A 21,565-nucleotide genomic window follows, 5' to 3' on the forward strand; every position below is an offset into this window, starting at 1 on the left:
TCAATGTCATATTCCAATAACGTCAATTAAACAATCATAGTGCAGAATTTGACCTCAAGTTGCAGTATGAGTTTTTGTACCCAAAGTTTCAAAGGTCATTCAATGAATGTACAAATGAATTGGAGTTTAAGAACTGTGTGCTGATAGATGCACATGTTGAGGATCCTAGTGTATCTCTTCATACAGGCCAGTAGTCCGAATAATCAGACCCAGAACAAAATATTAATTTCTGACATGATCCTGTTCTGGGTCTGAACTGTTTCCATATGAAATCTTGATGGCAAATTGGACAATAGAAGCACATGGTTCTATGTGACAGCTTTTTAATCCCTATTCATGTTACGTGAATCACGCTATTGTGGACCATCCTTTTGATACTCGAGTGTTTGGACAAGCGGAACGGTCCTTTGTCTACCTGTCTGTTTGTAAACAAACCAGGAGGTCGAAATTGTCCTCCTCGCCGAATACGAAAGTCGGCGTAATAGTATGGCACTGACAGGCCAGCATGCTTGTATCTTTTAAACTTGGCTTGAGGATTTTTCTTGAGCCTGGTCCCAACAGGATCCAAGTGTGTGTCCACACGGACCGACTGGTATTGAAAATCCAGGTAGTAGATTGGTTGATATAAAAAGAACTTTCTATTATATCAGAGAAATTCTAGACCTATTCACCATGTTTACTCTCAAAGGTCATCATAGTGAAATTCAAGCAGGATTGGTCTTGAATCTGTGTTGATTTGGAACTTACTGACATGCAGAATTGTGTACCAATTTTCAATTTTGTAGATTTTTAGTCATGCTTGAATCTAGTTACATTTTCTTATTTTAGTCATGTCACAGATGTAATGTGCTTGGCATGTGTTCTGAATCAAAATTAATGCAAACTACCAGTTTGTTCAAGAGCGAGTGATTGACAACTCGACACCAGTAGCAGTAGCTCACCAATTTGAAACTCTACCAAATTTGACACCCAGCCCTATATTTGGCTCAATACTAAATGGCATGTTGACAAAACCAGTCATTATCCACAATCAGAAGGGGTGGAGAAATACTGATGGTCACCTCAGTAGGGAGTCTTTGTTCAAACCCAGTTACTCATCTACTGATCCCCATCTTAAACCAAATATTAGTTAGCATATTCAGTGGCTAATCCTCATCAGTGTGCTGCCAATCAATTTCAGGACAATTGTGGTATTGAGGTCCTTGACATGAGGACAATACATTGGGTGGGATTTTTGGTGAAAAAATCCTTGCAGGGGTTTTGTGAAAAGTCCATAATTGCAGGTCAGTCATTCAGTTTATTGATGAGGTGGATTTTGAAGCAGAAAATTGCACACATCTGGTATGTGTTCATTGAATACAGTGTGATTAAAACATGTCCATGCCTATCAGAAGTGTATTGATGTGTTCTGGTTAAGCTTACATAAGGACTTGTCATTGATGCATAAAACATCTCAAGATGTGCTCTCCTCCTCCTCATCTTTGTCTAGGAAACATCACCAGCTTGATGATTTAGTTCATCTTGTGGCATTGAGTTAGAAGGGATGTTTTATGAGCTGTCTCAAAATCAACTTGGAATTTGTAGCTATGTGTGCCACATCCAGTGACTTGTAGTTTGTAACACTCTGGGTTTGTTAATTCCGCATCTGTGAGATCATATGGAATACCGAACAGCTGAGAACTGAAGTGAACTGGAATAAAATACATGTACTTGTGACATATAATAGAAACTGATATGGCTATGGATAGTGACTGGATGAACAAGTAGATCAACTCAAAGGAATATTTTGCAATATCATCTAGAAATTATATTTTTGTATATTTTGAATTTATTTTGTGCAATAGAAAATTATTTATCAGGTAAGTCGATGTTTCTTACGCTACAAACTCTGAAATTGTTGAAATTTATTCAACTTTGTAGTTTGTAATGCCAGTAAGGCCAAGTAAAAAATAAAACATGTTTCACGTCCGGTTTTCAAAAAAAGGAGGAAGAGGGGCTTTTTATTTTCTATTTTTTATTGCAAAATTGGTGTAAATACCCATACTTAGAGCTGTTTTAGCGTATACAATAATGGCTAGAAAAAGGAGGAGGCCCTTTTTTATTTTTTGTTCTGGGAGTTACACCCTCTCTAATGATCACAAAACCTTCCTAAAATGTTTCTTGTATCTTAACAAGGCTATAGAAAGCATCCCAACTTCCTAGACATATTTTTTAAGTTATAGCTGAATTTCAAAAAATAAAAGTATATTTGAGGAAACCTCAAAAAGGGAAGCGGGAGGGGACGTGAAACATGTTTATTTTTTTATTTGGCCTAATATAAAATAACTAAATAACCTTCATTTGATTCATTGTTTGTGTACCTTTAAAATGTAACTTAGGTCTGTAAACAAGTGCTCCTCTTTCACATTGTTGGGGCCTTATTCTTCCTGAGATTGAAAACACGACATGTATGAATGTTAAACGGTTGCAAATTTCAACAATTTTACAGACCGGTTTCTGGATTGCAATCATTCACATTGTGACTCAGTTCTTGGGGGATGCAGTTGGGAACAATTTTTGACACTGGAATATCGAGTACAGATTCCCGATTGAAAATTGTATGCAATATTGTCATGGATGAAAAAAAGAGAAACCTCGTTATTAGGATATCAAATATGTATGTAGCGGAGCATGTAGTAAACACAATTTAATATGCATGGTAGATGGTTTTCCGCTCGAGTAGGCTTTTGGTGATAACATGTTCTGGCATTAAAACACCATGAACTTGATTTAATTTGGAGGCTAGCAATGAGTGAACGAGCACAAAGAAAGAATCTAGAGGTACACGAGATTAGGTGAGAATTTTTTACGCACTGAAAATTTTTAACTAGTAGTAAATCACATGCTGTAGATTCCGAAGACGCAAAATTAAGTTACGGTACTAAATTCGTCAGGTAATGCTGTATTTTTTTGTGAGAATGTCTCTGCAACTCTCTATGTTATCTTCCAGAGGTTAGGCTAATAATACATGTACCCGGTATTTGTACATGTACATAGGTAAAAGAGGGATAGGCCTTAAATATAAATACCATGTACCACTATTAAAATATAACGAACTATTTGGTAGCGTTTTAAGCTATTTGGGGTACATTTGGGATATGTGTTTTTGTCAATCTTATAAAATATAATCATAGAACTAAGACCCTAATGAATAAGTTCTGTACATTGATATCACTTTGTTTAAAATATTTTGAATTTCACTAATAAATTCTTCTTTTATGTACTTTGAAATAATGGAAAACATTCATTATTCCTAACTTTACACCTGTAAGGTGGAAGGAGAAAGAAGTAATTCAAAGTCTTGTCTTAAATAGCTAATAAGCTTGCTACTGACTGATTTTCTCCCTCGAGGGATGCAGTCTTGGCCTTATTTTCCCTCTACTTTGGTGTGTGCTCTAGCGGAATTTAATGAAAACATTCACGTATGGGTGGATGATCAACAGTAAGTGAAGGAAAACATGGTTTAAGCTAATGTCTAGCATGAACGTGGAATACACTAAGCTAATGTCTAACATGAACATGGAAAACAACTCCTAATGTACCGATTTAGGAGCAAGACGAGTAGAAGTGTTGTGTAAAATGTTCTCAAATTAAGTATTTTTCTTTCTTTTATATCTTTGTGCAGGTTGTTGAACCACTATTGGTAGTGTGAGAGAACCGGAACCAAAAACAATCATGGAGGCACGGGTAGGTTGTTTGTCTGTCTGTTTGTCCGTTTTCTTGCAGCTATGGTAGTCGGAACTACACCTAGATGAAGCAAAGCGAGTCAGATGGGGCACGTAATTCAACGATGCCGTTAAAGTATTAGCTAGAGACCCGTCCAGCCGTCATTTGGACAGCCTGTCACAAGAAAGGACGGCCTAGAAAATGCTGAAGCCGTCCGCAAGGCCGGCCAAAAAAAAAGCCTTTTGTGATATACAATCAAGTGGAATGTTATAAACCACTGTTAGGAACCTCTAAATGTCTATAAAAAGGTTTACAAACCCAGACTGTTGGACACCCTACTTTCAAATCCTGGCTAATGCCCTGTTTGACGTACATTGCATTTTTCCAAAACTGAATGAAAATTATTGGGAGCCATTCGTTGTTTTAGTGTTGCTTTCAGGAACAACAAGTTGAGAAAGAAAATAAACTCAGGACTCCCTTGTTTCATTTGTCATATCTTGAAATAATTTCTGTCACATCTGCTTCATTTTGCTTGGTTACGTCAAATATATTTCATGTAGGCCCCTACATTCAAATTCAGTGGAAGTAAAAAGTTGGAACAAAGTAGTAAATTGCAAAAAAATAGAGGGGAGATCCAGGGTAATACGGTGATTTATGGTCATCATTTATCATGCCAATTTGAAACTTTGTCATGAATTAAACTTGTCAGTTGGTGTTTGATGGATGATTTCCCATTGTGGCATGAACAATACACACTAAACGAAGCACAGACAGCATAGATATTGTTGTCAGACTCGGATTTTTCTCTGCACAGTCAATCGGCAAATTGGGCATCACCGCTCAGCCCCAGTATGCTAGGAACATATTGCATCGGTACGGTTGTCAACGAATCTTCCTATTAGTGTAATGGTATAACTCAATTTTGGAATGGACCGTCTCCTCATCTGTTAATAAAAGAGAGTGCTCGATTCGGTGGAAACAGAGGAGAGGGGGAGATAATGAGCGAGTGCAGACAGTTCAATAAATTAAAGAATGGTCGTGGTGTTGCGACAGTGTTTGTAGCAGTGCTCATCACTGAGGCTGTGTTGTTGTAATGTTAGGACAGTGAAAATTAGATTAGGCGGATAGAATTGTCATTTCTCAATGAAAACTTGGACTTTTTTTCCAACAAAAAAACTGGATAGAAAAATCGTAATTTGGTGCATCTAAATATTCTAAGATTGAATACCGGTATTGAAGTGCTCCTGACTGATGTTCAAGGTATGCGGATGAGCAGGCTTTAGTGGTTAATGGACGGATGATGAGACATGTGAATCAGGGCATAAGTAATGACAGATTACCAATTTCTGGAACACTACTGAATATTGATATATGGAGGGACGTAACTTATGTCACTTGTACCATTGTTCAGTTGCAAAAGGTTTAAATAATTTGTACAGTTTTAGCTTTCGCTGTTCTGCACGCATCAGTGGCAATCAGATCAAACTTTTGGTGATTGAGAAGAGAACTGGCATTATGATTATTATTAGCAATCACATAATTATGGTTTACGCAGAGTACTTGTGACATTGACTGGCATGATATAGCCAAATCCTTGCATGTTGGTAAATATGAGAGCTACAATGCATAAAAAAGAACACAAAAATACTTTATAACCAGCCCTGTGGTAATTTGTAGGAGCATGCATTCGCTGCCAACATGCATTAAATGGAATTAATACCACTGATGCAATGAAAAAATAGAAATTTGTGATGTTATTTTATTATATAATTTTAATAATAAACTAGAAATGAATTATTGAATTCTTTCAATCCAAGTACATTCAATTGTCTGTAATTTGAGTGCAATTTATATTTGGGCATTTCCAATTATATGCAGTTTATGCACATGATAAATAAATCTGTTTTAAAAACTGAGTGAATTTCAATATCTATTGACAACCAACGTTAGCTTGTGGGCTGCACGTTGTCTGGTTTAGATAAATGCGCTCAATGTGTTATCATATTACACAATTTTTCTACGCAATATGATCTTCATCAATCGCCTAATTCATTCTGTCAACGAGATCTTGCGTAATTACGAGCGAAATTTCAAACTAGGAAGGAAATATCACTTGACTCTGGAGTTACTTATCACCCCCCATTCCAAAGTCTCACCCATGTCAAGAAACAAAGCCAATGTTGTGAACTATGTCACAGAGGGTGAGATTATTTAGCCTACCACCACAGCTTCTGGAGTGAGTCATATCATAGCAACCAAGGAGTGAAGCATCTCTTCCTTGTGTGTGAAGGAGATATTTAAACTGTCATAAACATGTCCAAAATACTCTTCACTAGTGTGAGGTGGCCTCAAGAATTTGATCAAATTTCTCGCAGTTCAAGTGAGATGGAAACTTGATTTAAATTTAACTGAGGCCTGTTAAAAAAAAGAAAAGGGCGGGTTAGAGATTTTTAAAAGATCGGTGCAAAAGATTGCGACACGGAGCGAGAGGCTCCTTCGCCCTGTTTTAGCAGTAGAGGTTCATTGTAATTTTGTAGCTGTCGTGATCTATTTGCGCAGAGTTGGCAAGGCAGGATTGATATAGTTATTGATAAATGTGCATTGTCGTTTCGTGTTAATATCAACTGCCGATGTTATCACTACAACATGAATATTTAAAATTTGCAAATAAATATCGCGACAGCTCTTGCATCTCAAGAGGTATGGGTATCAGCTGGAAGAGAAGAAACGTCTTACGAATACGATTATTATCAGACTAATATTTTAAGGTTGCATAGGGTTACATGGTAAATGAGTTCATCGTTTGGGGGTGAAGAAAATGCATATTTTTAGGTGACTGAGGACATGGTAAATAAGTTCATTGTTTGAAGGTGAAGAAAATGCATATTTTTAGGTGTCTGAAGACTTTTGTTTTTAAATACTGGTCAGTAATTGTTGCTATTCAAATTTAAATCAATAATGAGCATTTTGGAAAGATTGAAATTACATCCCAAATGATGAGGAATTGAAGATTACTGATGCTGAGTACAAAGGGCAGCTACCAGCGGTAGCGCTAAGTTGCTTTTTGGGGTCCCGGACCCACCAAAATAGAGTTCGGACCCCCTGTTTTTAAATTTTCTGCAAGTTCAGGGGTCCCTGCAGACCCCCAGTTTTTCAATCTAGCGCAATTGCAGACATACTATTTTTTATGCTGCATTTGTGCCACTCGGACTCACCAAACTCTACTCCGGACCCCCCACTTTTTCATTTTCTGCAAGTTCGGGGGTCCCAGTGGACACTGGAGTGTTTAGTTCTATCACTAGCCCTGGCAGCTACATGTTTGTAACATCAATTTGAATGATGGGTGTCCGACTGTCGGTGAATGATGGGTGGATATTAAATTCTGCGAAAAGTAAGATTTGAAATTATAAAGCCCATCTCAAGCACAGATGTACAGACTAGAAATCTGTGACAGCGGTGAGAATCCATTTGCAGTCTGGGAGGAGAATGTTAGAATCTTGATTTGCGCAAATTTACGATTGCACCATCTACCTCCCTAAACTCAAGTCAGCTTGTGGAGCTATAGGTAGGGTATATTTCTATCCCGAACTTTGATGCACAATACAGCTTGTCATTTATTGCATGTGGGCATTTTTGCGAGAATTAATGTCTAAACGTATATTGTTGATGACATTTTGCAGGCTTATAATTTCCCCGCACCATATTGCCCAAGTTTCGGGGGCATAAAGATACATTATCCTGAAACACCGGGAAGAGAGAGCTAAGCCTCCCCACTATATATAAATGTCACTGACAATTATATTTCATGATTGGCTGCTGCCCCATTTTGGTGGCAATAAGCAGAGATCTTATAAATAGCCACTTGGGTCCTGAGGCGATTGCAAGATTCGACATAATCAACAAATAATTTTGCGTGTATGAATTGCGTCGACTTGAATTTGCATTAGTAGAAAATGAGCATCATTTGAAAGAAAATTATGCATTTTTTTATTGCAATAATTCTCAAATGAATTGCATCATATACCTGTAATCTTAAAAATTTTAATAGTACCCAGTAGCAGTAGAAAGCCATGAAAAGAAACATCATGAAAACGGTCAAAAAGATTGATTAAATTTTGTGCCAATTAAAACAATCAATTTGGTTGCACACAAAAAATTAAATAATTTATGTGATAATTTGCTATCAAGCATGCACCACGAGATTGTGACATCAAAATATTCCATAGATTTACAATGCATTAATTAGCCCACATACTAACGAATAATAATGATTTTTAATTAGGAAGCACTAATTGTCACTTACTCATTTTCCCCTCAAGACACAAGGCCCAGTTTAGTTACAAACAAGCTCTCTCTTTCTGACAAGTGTAAGTGTTTGCGACTCTTACATGTATGTTGTAAATCCAAATTTCTTGGAAAGTTAGAATGGTTATAATCTGGTATTTAGTTATAATAAGGCATTGACGAAAACCGTAATTTGTTTTCTGAAGAGGTTAGGTTAAAACAAGAACTCGCTCCTGCATCTGGCAAGCGTGTGCGGTTTAATTAATACCAAATTTCTTCTATTTTAAAGGATTATGGTCCAAGCATTGCTGGAAAACGGCAATATTTTCCCATGAGGTTTTTAAATGATACGATTCTCACCTTTATGTTTTGCTTGAAAATTTATGAATTTTATATTGGCTCTTTATCCGATGACCCAATGTACATGTAAAATAAGTAAGTTTGGTGGTGGACTGGGCAAGTTTTGGAGTCGTATGCTTCATGCACAATATTTGTACAACAGGCAATGAGATTTTTCAGCTGATCTTCAACTTTTTTTTACTGCTCAAATGTATGCATTTTTGTTTATTTTTGGTCCAAATTTGGGTAGTTTATTTTTTCCAATTTAACACTGTTTTGCAGCTTTTTTGTATTGTTTTTTTTTTCAAATAAAGTCAAGAGAAAACATTAACTATGCAGATGTTTTGTTGTGCCTGAGTTTGTCAGAATGTAAAAAATAAGAATTGATGGGAAAAAAAGTTTATGAAATTTGCTTCCTACAAAGCCATGTCATCAATAGCTTGTCTTTGCTGTTTACAAAATGTTGTTATTCAGAACAAACTTTCTTAAATCCCAGTTGATTGGTTCACCAACACTTTGTCCAATCTCTGTATAATTGAAACATTTCTCATCTCACTCCTCCATCAAAACAATTCATCCACTACTTGCTCCATGCCCCCATCCCCCCTTTTAAAATGCATTGGAAATGCTACAAATCCCCAGTTGATTGCAAAGAAATACAGGCATCACCCAAATCCAGTACCAGTGGAATTGGTTTTATACAAGCAATTGTGTATCATCTCAAATCTTTGTGCGCAAACATGTCAAGCCTCTTTTTTGTCTAGCTATGATATGGGGTGGTGTACTTACACTCAATCATACTGAAACTTCCATGCATTTATTAAAATATGTGTCGCTAGAGAAAATAATATTCCAGCCCGAGGTTATGCTTTTTGTACTGTATGCTTTTTATTTTTTACTCTGTAAAAGTAGAAAAATAACGAAATGAAAATGTGAAAAATTGCCTTGTGGAAACTTGTGGGTCCATTTAGAATGGTTAATTGCAGGGTTGCCATTTGTGCGATTTAGTAGCCCAATTGGGCGACTTTTGAATAATTTTGCCTGCGACTTTGGACCATATACTGTCGTGTAGAAGCGAATGGTTATGAAAAAAGTTGGTGACTTTTCAAAATTGGATCCCTATGATTTTCGGTCTGCAGATAAAAAACAACAGTTGGGGTACTTTTCGATGATTTAAACCGCAATTTGGGCTGCATTTTAGGCAACCCTGGTTTATTGTAGCCCGTAGACGTAAATGAAAGGTGTTGAATAAAACATGGGAGCGAGATTTGATGCAAAGGCTTAATGTTTTCTGGCATTGTTTGTCATCCTATCAAGGGAAGATACAAAGAGAGAGAGAGAGAAAGTGGGGGAAGGAAAAAAATGTCAATTTGTAGATGGATTATTAAGGAATCACATGGCACTGAGAGAAGCTTTCAGGGTAATGCATAATTTACTTGGCGTATTTGTTTGGTGACAGATGTCATCAGGGAAGGTCTTCTAATGTATTTTTCAAAACCTGCCCGAAGAATTGTGTGTATCTGTGCGAGAAGCAGCAAGATGTGTTTGGTGTAACTCTGTATGATATCGTGGGTGCAGGATGTTCTCCCATCCAACAGCTATTCCTAAAAGATATTTGCGATACATGTATCCAGCAGGGTTTGAAATCAGCACTTTTCCCAGAGTGCAAATACTTCGTAAAAAAATTTCGAGGCAAGTTGTAACAACCATAACTTGCCAGGCTGTCAAAATAAGGGACAATAAAATCAAGGCCGAAACGTGTCCCCCTCCCCACCTTTCGGCAAAAAGACACATTTTTCTTTTCAGCCACTTTTTGTCAAACCAGGTCAATTGTCCTCCCCCCCCCCCACATTTCAAGCAAGATTGGTGTTAATGTCCACTTAGCCCACCATATCATATCCACCGCATCTTTTATGCACTCTTGGCAGATACAAAATACATGATTAACAAATTTCTTTTGCTTCAAATTCAATCATTATTTTTGAAAATATTTTAGATGCTCTATGAAAAAGTTTTCAACATTCAATTACATGTAGTAGGACCCAAGTATACAATGCCATGCAGTCATTGCATTCATACCCAATACACATGATATCTACTTTACATGTAGGCATCCATTTATTTTATACAATACATTTTGCGGAGTCTTAAAAAAACATACACACACAGCATTGGCATGAACACACAGAGCCAGAGGCCAATGATTATTTAATAGAAGAGACCGATAAATCATCATCGTAGCCCAGTACATGTCTGACGTTAACTGGAGCAAATAAATTCCATGACACATTTAGCATGGGGTCAGCGCTTGTCTGTTTTATGACTATGCCAGTGTTTATGGCGCATCCTATACATCATGTTCATTGTCATCTGATAATGAACTTTAGGTAAATCTGCTTTTTTTTTTTTTTTTTTCGTTTATTTCGGACATGTATTTGCTTGCATTTTGGTGTCATGTGTACATTATGTACAATATAAGTCTGCATTCTTTAAAGCAGCCCCATGACCCCTTTCTCCAATTTCATAACGTATGGAAAAATGAACAGAAACCCATGAAGTTTAAACCGTGGGGAGGGGGGGAGGAGAAGGGAGGAATGGATTAGAATCACACCATTAAATATAAAAAGGACTTTAGTTGTGACTGCAAACACTTACGTGCAGGCCCGTAACCAGGGGGGGCAAGGGGCAGCCCCCTAAAAGATGCATTTGTGAGCATACGAGCGAAAAAAATAGGCTTTTCATGCCTTTTCAGTCAAAAAAGGTCCAAATTTTGAAAAAAAGTTCACTTCTTAATATCTGCCCCAGTCCACTTTTTCAAAATCAGCCCCCCCAAAATAAAATAAATAAAATAAGAGTTGAGTTTCTTCAGACATCCCGGGAGGTTGCAAAATTGGAAATTAGGATATTTGGAAATTATTCAGTTCAATTTTGTTTTGAATCCGCATCATCTTATCCACCAATGATATGGATAGACGCCCTTGCTCGTGACATGCGCCAAAGTAAACCCTCTCTACCCCTAGCTCCATCCTCCCTCTTCCGGCAGAGTCACCACTAGCTACCTCAATTTATATGCCCATTGAGCGAAGACTCGCCGACATTATCGTGCTCTAGTGGGTTAACGATGAAGCACCGTATGTTGTTGATGAGTATGTACTCTGGATGAGCCTGGGCAGGTCGAGTTGCAGTGACGGTAGACGGCAGTCAGCGAGCGGCGGCGGATCTTACAGTCGTTATTAATGGCCTGATTGGTGAAGTGAACGAGATGCATTTATCATGGAGCTTTACTCTATAGCACTTTGCATGCTGAAAGTAATGTATCAGTTACTATAGTGTTTACATTTTTAAAATGGCAACATTTTGTGGTGTGATTTTAATTTTAGAAGATGTATGGGGTAGTATGATTGTTTTACATGCAGTTGAGTCAGAATTGTCAAAAAGTAGTATGATATGGAATGGCTTTCAAAATGTTATAAAAGAGAAGTCGGTTTCAATTGAAAAATTTTATATATATTTTTTAATCCACCAGCTAAATGCAAGTCTGAAATAGACATTTAAAATTTATGACATTTTCAAGTTGGCATGGGAAAAAAGTTGGAATTACTGCTACCGGTATCATTTTTTTTAAATCCATTTTATTAATTGTGGAGTGCCACATTAAAAATGATTTGTCCGTTGTATTTCACATTTCAACTGGTTATTGTTACTCCAATTGCATGTTGTGAATTTGCGTATCCATGTTGGCCTATACACTGGAACATTGATTTGTTGTTCTATATTGACTATTGAGTCGACTTTCGCCAGCAGAATGTTGTTATGGCATGTTACAATATTTATGCTTCATTCTGTATGTATAGTCAGTGCTAAATGTCAATTGGATCATCTTCAATCAATTTACAGGAGAACATAAATATCCAGAGTCAGGAAAAGAAGTGTGAGGAAGTGCAGTATTTCTTGGCGATAAAATCTGGCATCATTTCAGAGTGAAGGGATTGAGACTTTGTTGGGTTTTTGTGTATTATGTAGTGTCGGTTTGTAAGACATTGCACTGTAGATGCGAGTTTTCTATGTAGAAAGAGTGGCCACTTCCAACAGGGATAGTATTGTATACAAAAAATGACGAAAGGTTTCCCAGGCACAGTCGGAAAAGGATGGTTTATTGAGAATTTTGCTTCTTGGCAGCCCTGCATACCGTATGTGTGGAGCATGTAATTCTGCCTGAACATTAACAAGATTTGAGTTTACAAGTGCTATGTAGTTCGATAACATTGTGGAAATGTAAGGTTTGCAAAATACCTTAGCATGGACCATTGAAGGTTCTTGTTTGTGATCAGTGAAAATAATTACCCTAGTTTAGAATCCATGGCTCCATTCATAATTTGTTTACACCTCTGGCTGAACATGAAATGTATAGTACGTGTAACATGATGTAGGACTAGGAAGGAGTTTTTGATGCTGTGCAAATCTCACATATTAGAACCAACGCATAGCATTTTAACATTTGGCAGCAGCGGCAAGGTTATCATTTATGATTTGTATGTAAACACAACAAAAGAAAGATGCATCTGTGATGGCTGTGTATATGACATGGGACATAATTGATAGAGACTGGGAGAGGTGAACATCAGTCGCGTTGGATTAGCAGAAAACGAGAACGAGTATTAAGAGGATGGAGGGTGAATAGAAAGGAAGGATGGAATCATTAACATTGAACTGACAGAAAGAAATTATTAAACTGGGCTTTGAATGGCCTTGGTTGTCAACAGTTTGTGCTATAGCTTCAGATGAGAAGACAAAATTGGATTTTTTTTATTCTTATGAGATGTGCATTGACATTACATGTAGGTAGAATAAACCAGTCAGATTGAGCTGAATAAATGTTATTTACCATACATGTAGACAGTGATGATCACATGCAGGGGTGAAAATAAGAGAGCTTGAACCAGTGGCCACTTCGGCAAAAAAGTGGCCCCTGGTTCACCAAGATTTGAAGAAACCAAGGGCCACTTCCATTTACCAAGGGGCCAATAAAAATAAATATTATGCTGGATGGGTTAGATAAGCACTTAGTTGCATTGAATTTGATACTTTTTGGTTCACTATCCAGGGGCCAGTTTTGTGAGAAAAGTGTCCCCTGGTCAACTACAAATGAGATGGAACCAGGGGCCATTTGCAGAGTTTCTGGGGGCTAAACGGCTCCCGTCTCCCGCTTTATTTCACCCTTGATCACATGTCGTATGCTCTACAATGTAGCATTAGATGAGTGTTGAAATGAATCTTGAGACCAAATTGGATCTTATTATTCTTATGAGAAATGCATCAACATTACATGTAGGTAGACCAGACAGTCGGAATGGGCTGCGAAATTGGAATTTAACAATACATGTAGACAATGATGATCACATGCTCAGTTGTCTGGATAATTTTGTGTTGTCACACATGACACAATGCATGAATTAATCTTTAATTCTTGCAACATATCTACTTGGATGGGATTTTGAATAAAAATATGAGAATCAACTTTTCATGCAAATTATGTTTACAAGATTCTCCGCAAGAATTAATAATAGTGGATTAGCTCCAAACTTCTATCCCTATAAAAATTGAACACAAAATATGCATGAAAGTCAATGGTGTTTATGAGCATGCATATTTTATGCAGTTTTACAGCGATACCTGTAGGCCATTTGAAACATTTTGCATGAAATGTTTGCGTTAATATGAAGTGATTACAGCCAGTGTTTCTCAGCAGTTTACATTTCTTATCATGCTAAATATGTTATGAAATCAGACCGGCATGAAAGCAAATTGTAGTTTCTTTCAAAAAGAATTTTATCTGCACATTATCAGTAAAGTTTGCTCAACTGTATGCACAGGAAATCTAGGTAGCAAAGTCTTAGCTGAATTGCTGACGACATTAAGTATTTTATGATAAAAAATTTGGATAGGTTTCAAGTTTACGTTTCCTGATACGTTTACATTTCCATCGCCTGTCAGCATGAACAGTGTATTTTTACGAAAACAATTTAGGCATCTGTTTGCAAAACTTTGAATAGATCTAGGTTATATTTTCAATCCTTGAATTGTATACCTGTTACTGTAAGTACAATTCAAAGACTTTCTCTCTTCCATTGATGCATACAACCGTGTATTTCGCAGGCTGTGCTAATTAGACATCTTGAACTTGGAGTTGACAGTTGTGATATGTTACTAGCTCGCTAATGTGTTTTTTCCTGGGAGCGATACATGAAGAAGGAGCAGCTTGTTTGAAAGATTCGATGTGTCTCAGCACCACTTGGCCTTGGAGTAACACTAAATGGAATTTTATTATTGGGATGTATCCGTAATCTAGATTGGAGATGGTGTGAAATTGAACTTCGGAGTTATTATTTGATGAAATACTGAGCATTTTGTTGCTGAATTGATTGAATTTTAAAGAAAATGAAAATATGTTTTGTTTGGGAAATTATTTTTCTTGATGTTGCAGTTGCACATACATTGGGGGTGTAAATTGAACTGAAAAATTGTTCATGTTGTTTGATATTTGGTTTTCAACTTGGAATTTTGAAAAACAAGATGATAATTGTATCTTTACCTTTTCTTTTTATCTACAGTATAATATGCAAGCTCAACAGCCACATCAGAAGGGAGCCCAGGGTGGCTATGGCAGCCCCCTGCCAGACCTTCCCAAGCAGGACCCTATGCAGAACACAATGGAATGGCAAAACCACGGCTACGGCATGGATTCTGGTATCCAGAGTGGCGCCACCACACAAGCGCCCTCTGTGAGCAGTAAGAGTCATCACAGTCATCATGAGGATGATGCGTTGAGCGGCTCAGGGATGTTCCAGGATTGGGATCAGGGCTACGGGCAGGCGTACACACAGGAACAGGTGGATGGTGAGTGATGAAGATCCTCGCTGGGTGGGAAAAACATCCTGTGTACTTGGCCCCTGAACATGGCAAAACCTATGTAACCTGTTAGCAGTTTTGTTTTAAACATGTTCAGGGGCCGCAAGCACATCTAGAGGTCAGGAGCCCAATGACAAAATAACAAATGATACGCAGATCAAAAATGAAAAACTGAGTTTCGAAAAAATTTTGAACGAAACTTCAATATTATATTGGGAATTAAATAAAGACAAGAATATCTGTTAAAAACCTGGAACTAAGATAAACCAGGCCTTTTTATATTTTTTTAAAATTTTATTTCGGGGGCTACTTTAGAAGAAAAAGATCACTTGTAATATTAAACTTTCAGGGGCCCATTCCATCAACTCCAGGGATGTGCACCGCAGCACCTCTTCAATTTTTTCTTTTCTGTGTGGTGGTAGATATTGATGAAAAGTAAAATCCTTTGAAAAGAAAATTTGAGCTTCATACTCCATTTAGTTTTCCATTGGCATCAATTTGAAATTTAGAGGTCAGCGTAAAAATGTGTACATAGCCGTCAATGCGTAAAAAATGTGTAGAAATTCAAATCATTAACATGTAAAAGATATAGCGAAAATGCAACCGATCCGGGACCAACTTTGGAAAACTCCATGTAAAAAACTGTAATGCAAGCCCTTTGGTATTTACTCTTAACTTTGAAATTACCCATACAAAACCCCATTGTACATTTTGTGTATCCTGAAAACCAATGTCAGGCATTTTGATCCAATCTTATTTGTGTAGAACATTCAAATCTGGCATGGCTTCAACACATCAGAAGGTTTGCATTCTCCATTTGTACAACATTATACATGCTCAAAAATGTGTACAACTCTGGAGAAGATACTGATGTGTTGAAGCCATCGAGTCCCAAAGCCAATATCTCTCAGAAATGTTGTCCAAGGACATATTTTCAACATACCTGGTTGATGGTGGGGCAAAATGGCTGACATTGGTTTTTAGGGGGGGTCAAAATGTACAAAAAATGTACAATTGGGGTTTTGCATGGGTAATATCTCAGCTAAAAGTATTCTAATAGGCTCAATATTGGATAAGAGTAATGTCCTACCAAAGGGCTCTGAATGGCAAAAAAATGGACAATAAAATAATTTTTACTTTTGGAGTTTTGACCCCCCAAAGTTGGTCCTGGATGGACGAAGTTGCATTTTGAGGGCCCTATATCTTTTAAAGTAAAGGAGTTACAAGTTTTCTGATGCCAGATTTGAATTCTACACAAATAAGTACCCCAGAATACATACTTTTCAAAGTTGTAAATTGTTCCTTTATACATTTATGGACCTCCAAAAATGTTGTTCTTATGCTATGCACACATTTTTTACGCTGACCCCCTAAATTTCAAATTGATGCCACGGAAAACGAAATGGAGTATGAAGCTCAAATTTTCGGATTTTACTTTCTCATCAATATCTACCACCACACAGAAAAAAGAAAAATTGAAGAGGTGCTGCGTGCACATCCCTGGAGTTGACATGGAATGGGTCAGGGGCTACTTACAGCATTTCAGGGGGCTAAATAGCCACAATGCCCATTTATTTTGAGACACTTAAGCTTAATTTAATTTCTGAGGGCCATTTTCGGGAGCAAAACACCCTTTGCCTCGTCAATATTTAGCCCTGTGATAAACATATTTTATCTGCTGTATAGTTTTTATCGAACAACCTAAATTATATTTTCCCAATGGCCGAATGTCACTGCAAGCGTAAACGAGTAAAAAGAAATTGGAAGTTTGTAATTCATGAAGTTTCTAAAAGGAAAATAAGTACTATTTAACATCATCTTAATTTCTTTCTTGCCACAGAAATGAATCAACAGTTAAACCAGACCCGTTCCCAGCGCGTACGCGCCGCCATGTTCCCGGAGACCCTGGAAGAGGGCTCCCAGATTCCTTCAACACAGTTTGACCCTTCCCACCCCACCGCAGTACAGAGATTAGCAGAGCCTTCACAGATGCTAAAGCACGCCGTGGTCAACCTGATCAACTACCAGGACGATGCTGATCTAGCAACGAGAGCCATTCCAGAACTGACAAAGTTACTCAACGATGAGGATCAGGTATGTTAGCTTAGTCTTTGTTCCACCCTTTGCATTGTCCTTGTTTGAAAAATTGGCGAATTAAGAAAAAAAATTAAGGATAGGTGGTTTGATTAGTTCATTTGTGTTTTGTATCTCACATTGAGAGGCCTGTACCAAAATAATCTGATTCCAAATTTTGATATAAATTCCATGAGCAGTTTTTAACTTTTTATATAAGAAGCGAACATGCCTTTCACAATTGCCCATAGAATAGTAGAGACTATTACTCTTTTTGTTCATACCATCTAAACAGAACAAATGTCGGGGCTTCAGACCTAGAATTTTACTGGGATCATGAGAAAAATATGAGCTATCTACTGATGCCAAAATCTCCATTTTGATAAGATAAAGTGTGAGGATAAGGCTGTCATGTGGATCTGGTCATACCCCTTGAAAAAAAAATTTTTAAACAAAAATCCAGGAAGTTTTATTCATCAAAAAACAATCTTCCAACACTCTCTGAACATTGAAAAGTGATGTTTCAGAATTAGCTCATATTCTACTTGGTTTTCATCAAAAGCAAACAAACAAGATTATCAGGTAATCTAGGGATATTAAAAAAAATATTTGCAATGTTATGCATGCAGTGCATTATTTTACTGTTCTCAGTCGTTAATTTCTGAAACTAGTTATTTATAGTCTTAATAATAATTCGGTATTTGGATATTTATATGTGTCCGGGATCAATAAAATGCCAGTGAAAATAACATGAGTATCGCCGTAAACACGTTCACAAACCATTTTATTGCCAGTGTCCCAATATGTTCTTAATTATGCATGTTCAAATTCACGCCCCGAAGCAGTGAAAAGCTAATAATATAAAAACTATGCTTTAGCATGGAAACAAATGACCTGTATTTTTAAAAGGAAGGAAGTAGAATTTTGGGACTGCATGAAAGAAAATATGATTAAAATTTGCATCTTTTAAGCTCGTTAAAAGATGGCAGGGGCACAGCTCATGTGGAAGGTGATTTGCAAAATCTAATTTCTGGCGATCTGAATCGCGGCGGGCTAGTGAGCCGGGCAGGAAACATGGTGTTGGTAATATTTTTTAGTGAATGCATAATGATGAATGCAGAGCAAAGCCAGCTTACTTAACCGTGGGGATAAATGGCTATGTCTGGATGATTGCACCTGCCCGGTGATATAGTGTGTATACACTGGCTGGCCACCATCAGGGGTTCGCTTTTAATATATTCGATTTATTGTTTTTGGCTGGTGAGATGTGTGGGATAAGAGATTATATAATGATAGAATAAATTTAAATGGAAAATAGAAATTATGTGACACATAACCAGGGACAGGCGATTTGCGTGGAATAAAATAGCAAATTGCGCGGAACTTTTTTTTCAGTGCAAATCATGTATCCCTGCCCATAGGAAAAAATAGCCAATTATGCGAATTGCGCAGAAAAAAAGTTCAGCGCAAATCGCCTGTCCCTGCACATAACCTGATATTATTATAGTTGAATGTCATTGTTTTAGAGTAGATCATAAGATAAGGAATGCCAATAAGGTCACAGAAGTTAAAATAAAATTAAGGTCAATGAATAACCAGCTTGCCTAAATGATTTTATCAAATTATTTTTGGAGGCAAGATTTGGCATCTTACAAATGATTGAAATTAAGACTGTGAGGCCCATTATTTGGGATGTGATAAACATGATTAAGCGTGTTACCAATCAGGTCATGCAGGTTGTAAATTTGAAACTGATGAAACAAAAATGTTTTTAGATTGGCATGAATTGTTTTATCAGCAACTTGATTGTCCAAAACCATTAAAATTCTAAATATGAATAGTTTTAGGACAGGGTTTGAAATGTTTCTTATATCCATAAAATGACCTTTAAAAGAAAATATACTTTTGATCTCTTTTAAAAGAGTTACCACATGAGATTTTGATATGGGATTATCTGTGGATGATCATCATACCGTTTTAATAATTGAAAAATATTTTAAAGGAAATCGGTTAAGGCGGTTGGGTTGAGCCACCGCTTGCATACATGTTGAGATTGCAGTCTTTCTAATCATGAAGCTTCTGTTGTTGAGGCGCAGGTCTCGCAAAGTCCTGGGTTCAATTCCTGGACGGGGTCAGGTTTCCTGATTATCTCCTCTTAAATAATAAGTAAAGATGGCAAAACTGTTTGAAATTATTTTGAAAAATATTTGATAAAACCAATCTTTTTGTTCGATTTTTTTTTGTAGGTGATTGTGAGCCAAGCAGCCATGATGGTGCACCAACTGTCCAAGAAAGAAGCCAGCAGGCACGCCATCATGAATGCCCCACAGATGGTGGCTGCTTTGGTGCGTGCAATGTCCAACACGAACGACGTGGAGACAACACGATGCGCTGCCGGGGCGCTGCACAATTTATCACACCACAGAGCAGGCTTGCTGTCCATCTTCAAGAGCGGCGGTATCCCAGCTTTGGTCAAGCTTTTGAGGTAAGATACTAGGTCGTCGTAAAAAGGGGACTAGTTTAACTGTTTCAAAAAAGAGAGTGACCAATAGAGAAATTGTCAAATCAGACTAACAAACTAGTCTTTGAGTGACCAAAATTGACTACTAGGGTGAGTGACCACAAATTTAAAGCCAGTATGGTACACCCTGTGGAATTAGCGTTTCTAACTCAACTTATGACTAACTAGCTAAATTTGAATCCGCATATACAAAAGTGGGAAAAGAATTGGTCTCATCTGATTCTCAACTTCAAACCAGCACAGGTAGTTTCGTCAGGATTAAAAATAGACTTAATATAATACCTTAGCAACCAAGCAGTTCACATAATACACACACTGCTTCTTAGTATAGCACACTTATGGACACCTTTCTGGTGAGCGTGACCTATTTAAAGCATGGCAGCAAAGAGTGTCTTTTAAGTACCCTTGGGCAAGAGAGATCGGTAATCAATACATCTACCTGCTAATATGCTGTGACATGCATTTTTGAAACTGCTAATTATCATGGGTTTGGTGGACTGTACTTTGTTATCACCAGCATTCATCTTATCCGACCGAATATGTCGTCAGAAAATAGGACTGAAATGTGCCCATTTGAAAGTGAAACTTGAGCTGTAATAAATTTGGTGGGAACCAGCAATCTGGCTACTCAAAAGAATATCTTGTATGGCCGCTATATTAAGGAGATGGTAAAAAGAATTACCAGAAGAATTACTGAAAAGACGTGGGATGTATTATAAAATAAAAAATGTCAATGGCCATTTTGTCATGCAATAACTAAAAATTGGCTCAAGTCCAAAAATGTTAGATTAGATAATTTGGTGAGAACTGGATGTGGTGTGATCAAGCAAAATCAGACTGAAGTCGGTCATCATACAATTTTCTGTTTCTTATTGGATTGTAGCAGGTATATTTGCAAAGCTACATTTTGCAGAAAATCCTGCTGAAATTGGACAACCAGTTCAAAAGAAATGAGAAAAAGAGTTTCCAAAACAATAGGAAACCAAAGGAAATATTTCCTTTGTTTGGCTATATCTTAAAATTGTGTTCGACTTCCGGCACATATTTGTTTCCTAATGTATCGTGTTATAACTGTTATTCAATTGCTTTAACATGTGCACTTCACAAAGGTCATAAAATCTTGTTTGATTATTTTGAAAAATTGCAGGACTAGTAACATTTGGGGTTGGGAAGGAGAAATTGTGCTTCACACTGCTAAATCATAAAAATGCATTTAATAATTATTCAAATGTTCTTTCTCCCTTCACAGTTCCCCAGTGGAGTCTGTACTGTTCTACGCCATCACCACCCTCCACAACCTCCTCCTGCATCAAGAAGGATCCAAGATGGCCGTCAGACTCGCTGGCGGTCTTCAGAAGATGGTGGCGCTCTTGGCTCGTAATAATGTCAAGTTCTTGGCTATTTGCACAGACTGCTTGCAGATCCTGGCCTACGGGAACCAGGAATCCAAAGTAAGTACTGTCAATAAACTGTTTTTGCCTCCATCCTCGTTTCCCATTGGACTCAATCCAAGCATATTGTGTGCTCGTATTCATACACATATTTCCGAGGACTTCATAATAACACAAAAGTTCAAATATCAGTTGTCAGTGTCCTCTCAAAAAATGTAATATCAAAAATGTCCTTGTAAGGTCATTAGACATTACATTTTGCCTTACAGATGAATCCAACAAGCCAAATGATGGTCAGAATTCATTCGGCCATTACTGGGTCTCCTCTGCACCAAACTGGTGT

General features: G+C 37.3%; 1 protein-coding gene across 1 annotated transcript in view; it reads left to right on the top strand.

Moving 5' to 3' along the window:
* LOC140168383 (catenin beta-like) overlaps nt 1-21,565 on the top strand; it is a 54,589-nt gene that overhangs the window by 20,769 nt on the left and 12,255 nt on the right. The window contains 5 exon segments of the mRNA XM_072191761.1: nt 3,665-3,726; nt 14,940-15,225; nt 17,078-17,331; nt 19,557-19,795; nt 21,081-21,282. Coding sequence (XP_072047862.1) covers nt 3,715-3,726; nt 14,940-15,225; nt 17,078-17,331; nt 19,557-19,795; nt 21,081-21,282 — 993 coding nt within the window. The 5' untranslated portion in view covers nt 3,665-3,714.

The sequence above is a fragment of the Amphiura filiformis genome, chromosome 13, assembly GCF_039555335.1.
Source record: "Amphiura filiformis chromosome 13, Afil_fr2py, whole genome shotgun sequence".
NCBI classification, from domain to species: Eukaryota; Metazoa; Echinodermata; class Ophiuroidea; order Amphilepidida; family Amphiuridae; genus Amphiura; species Amphiura filiformis.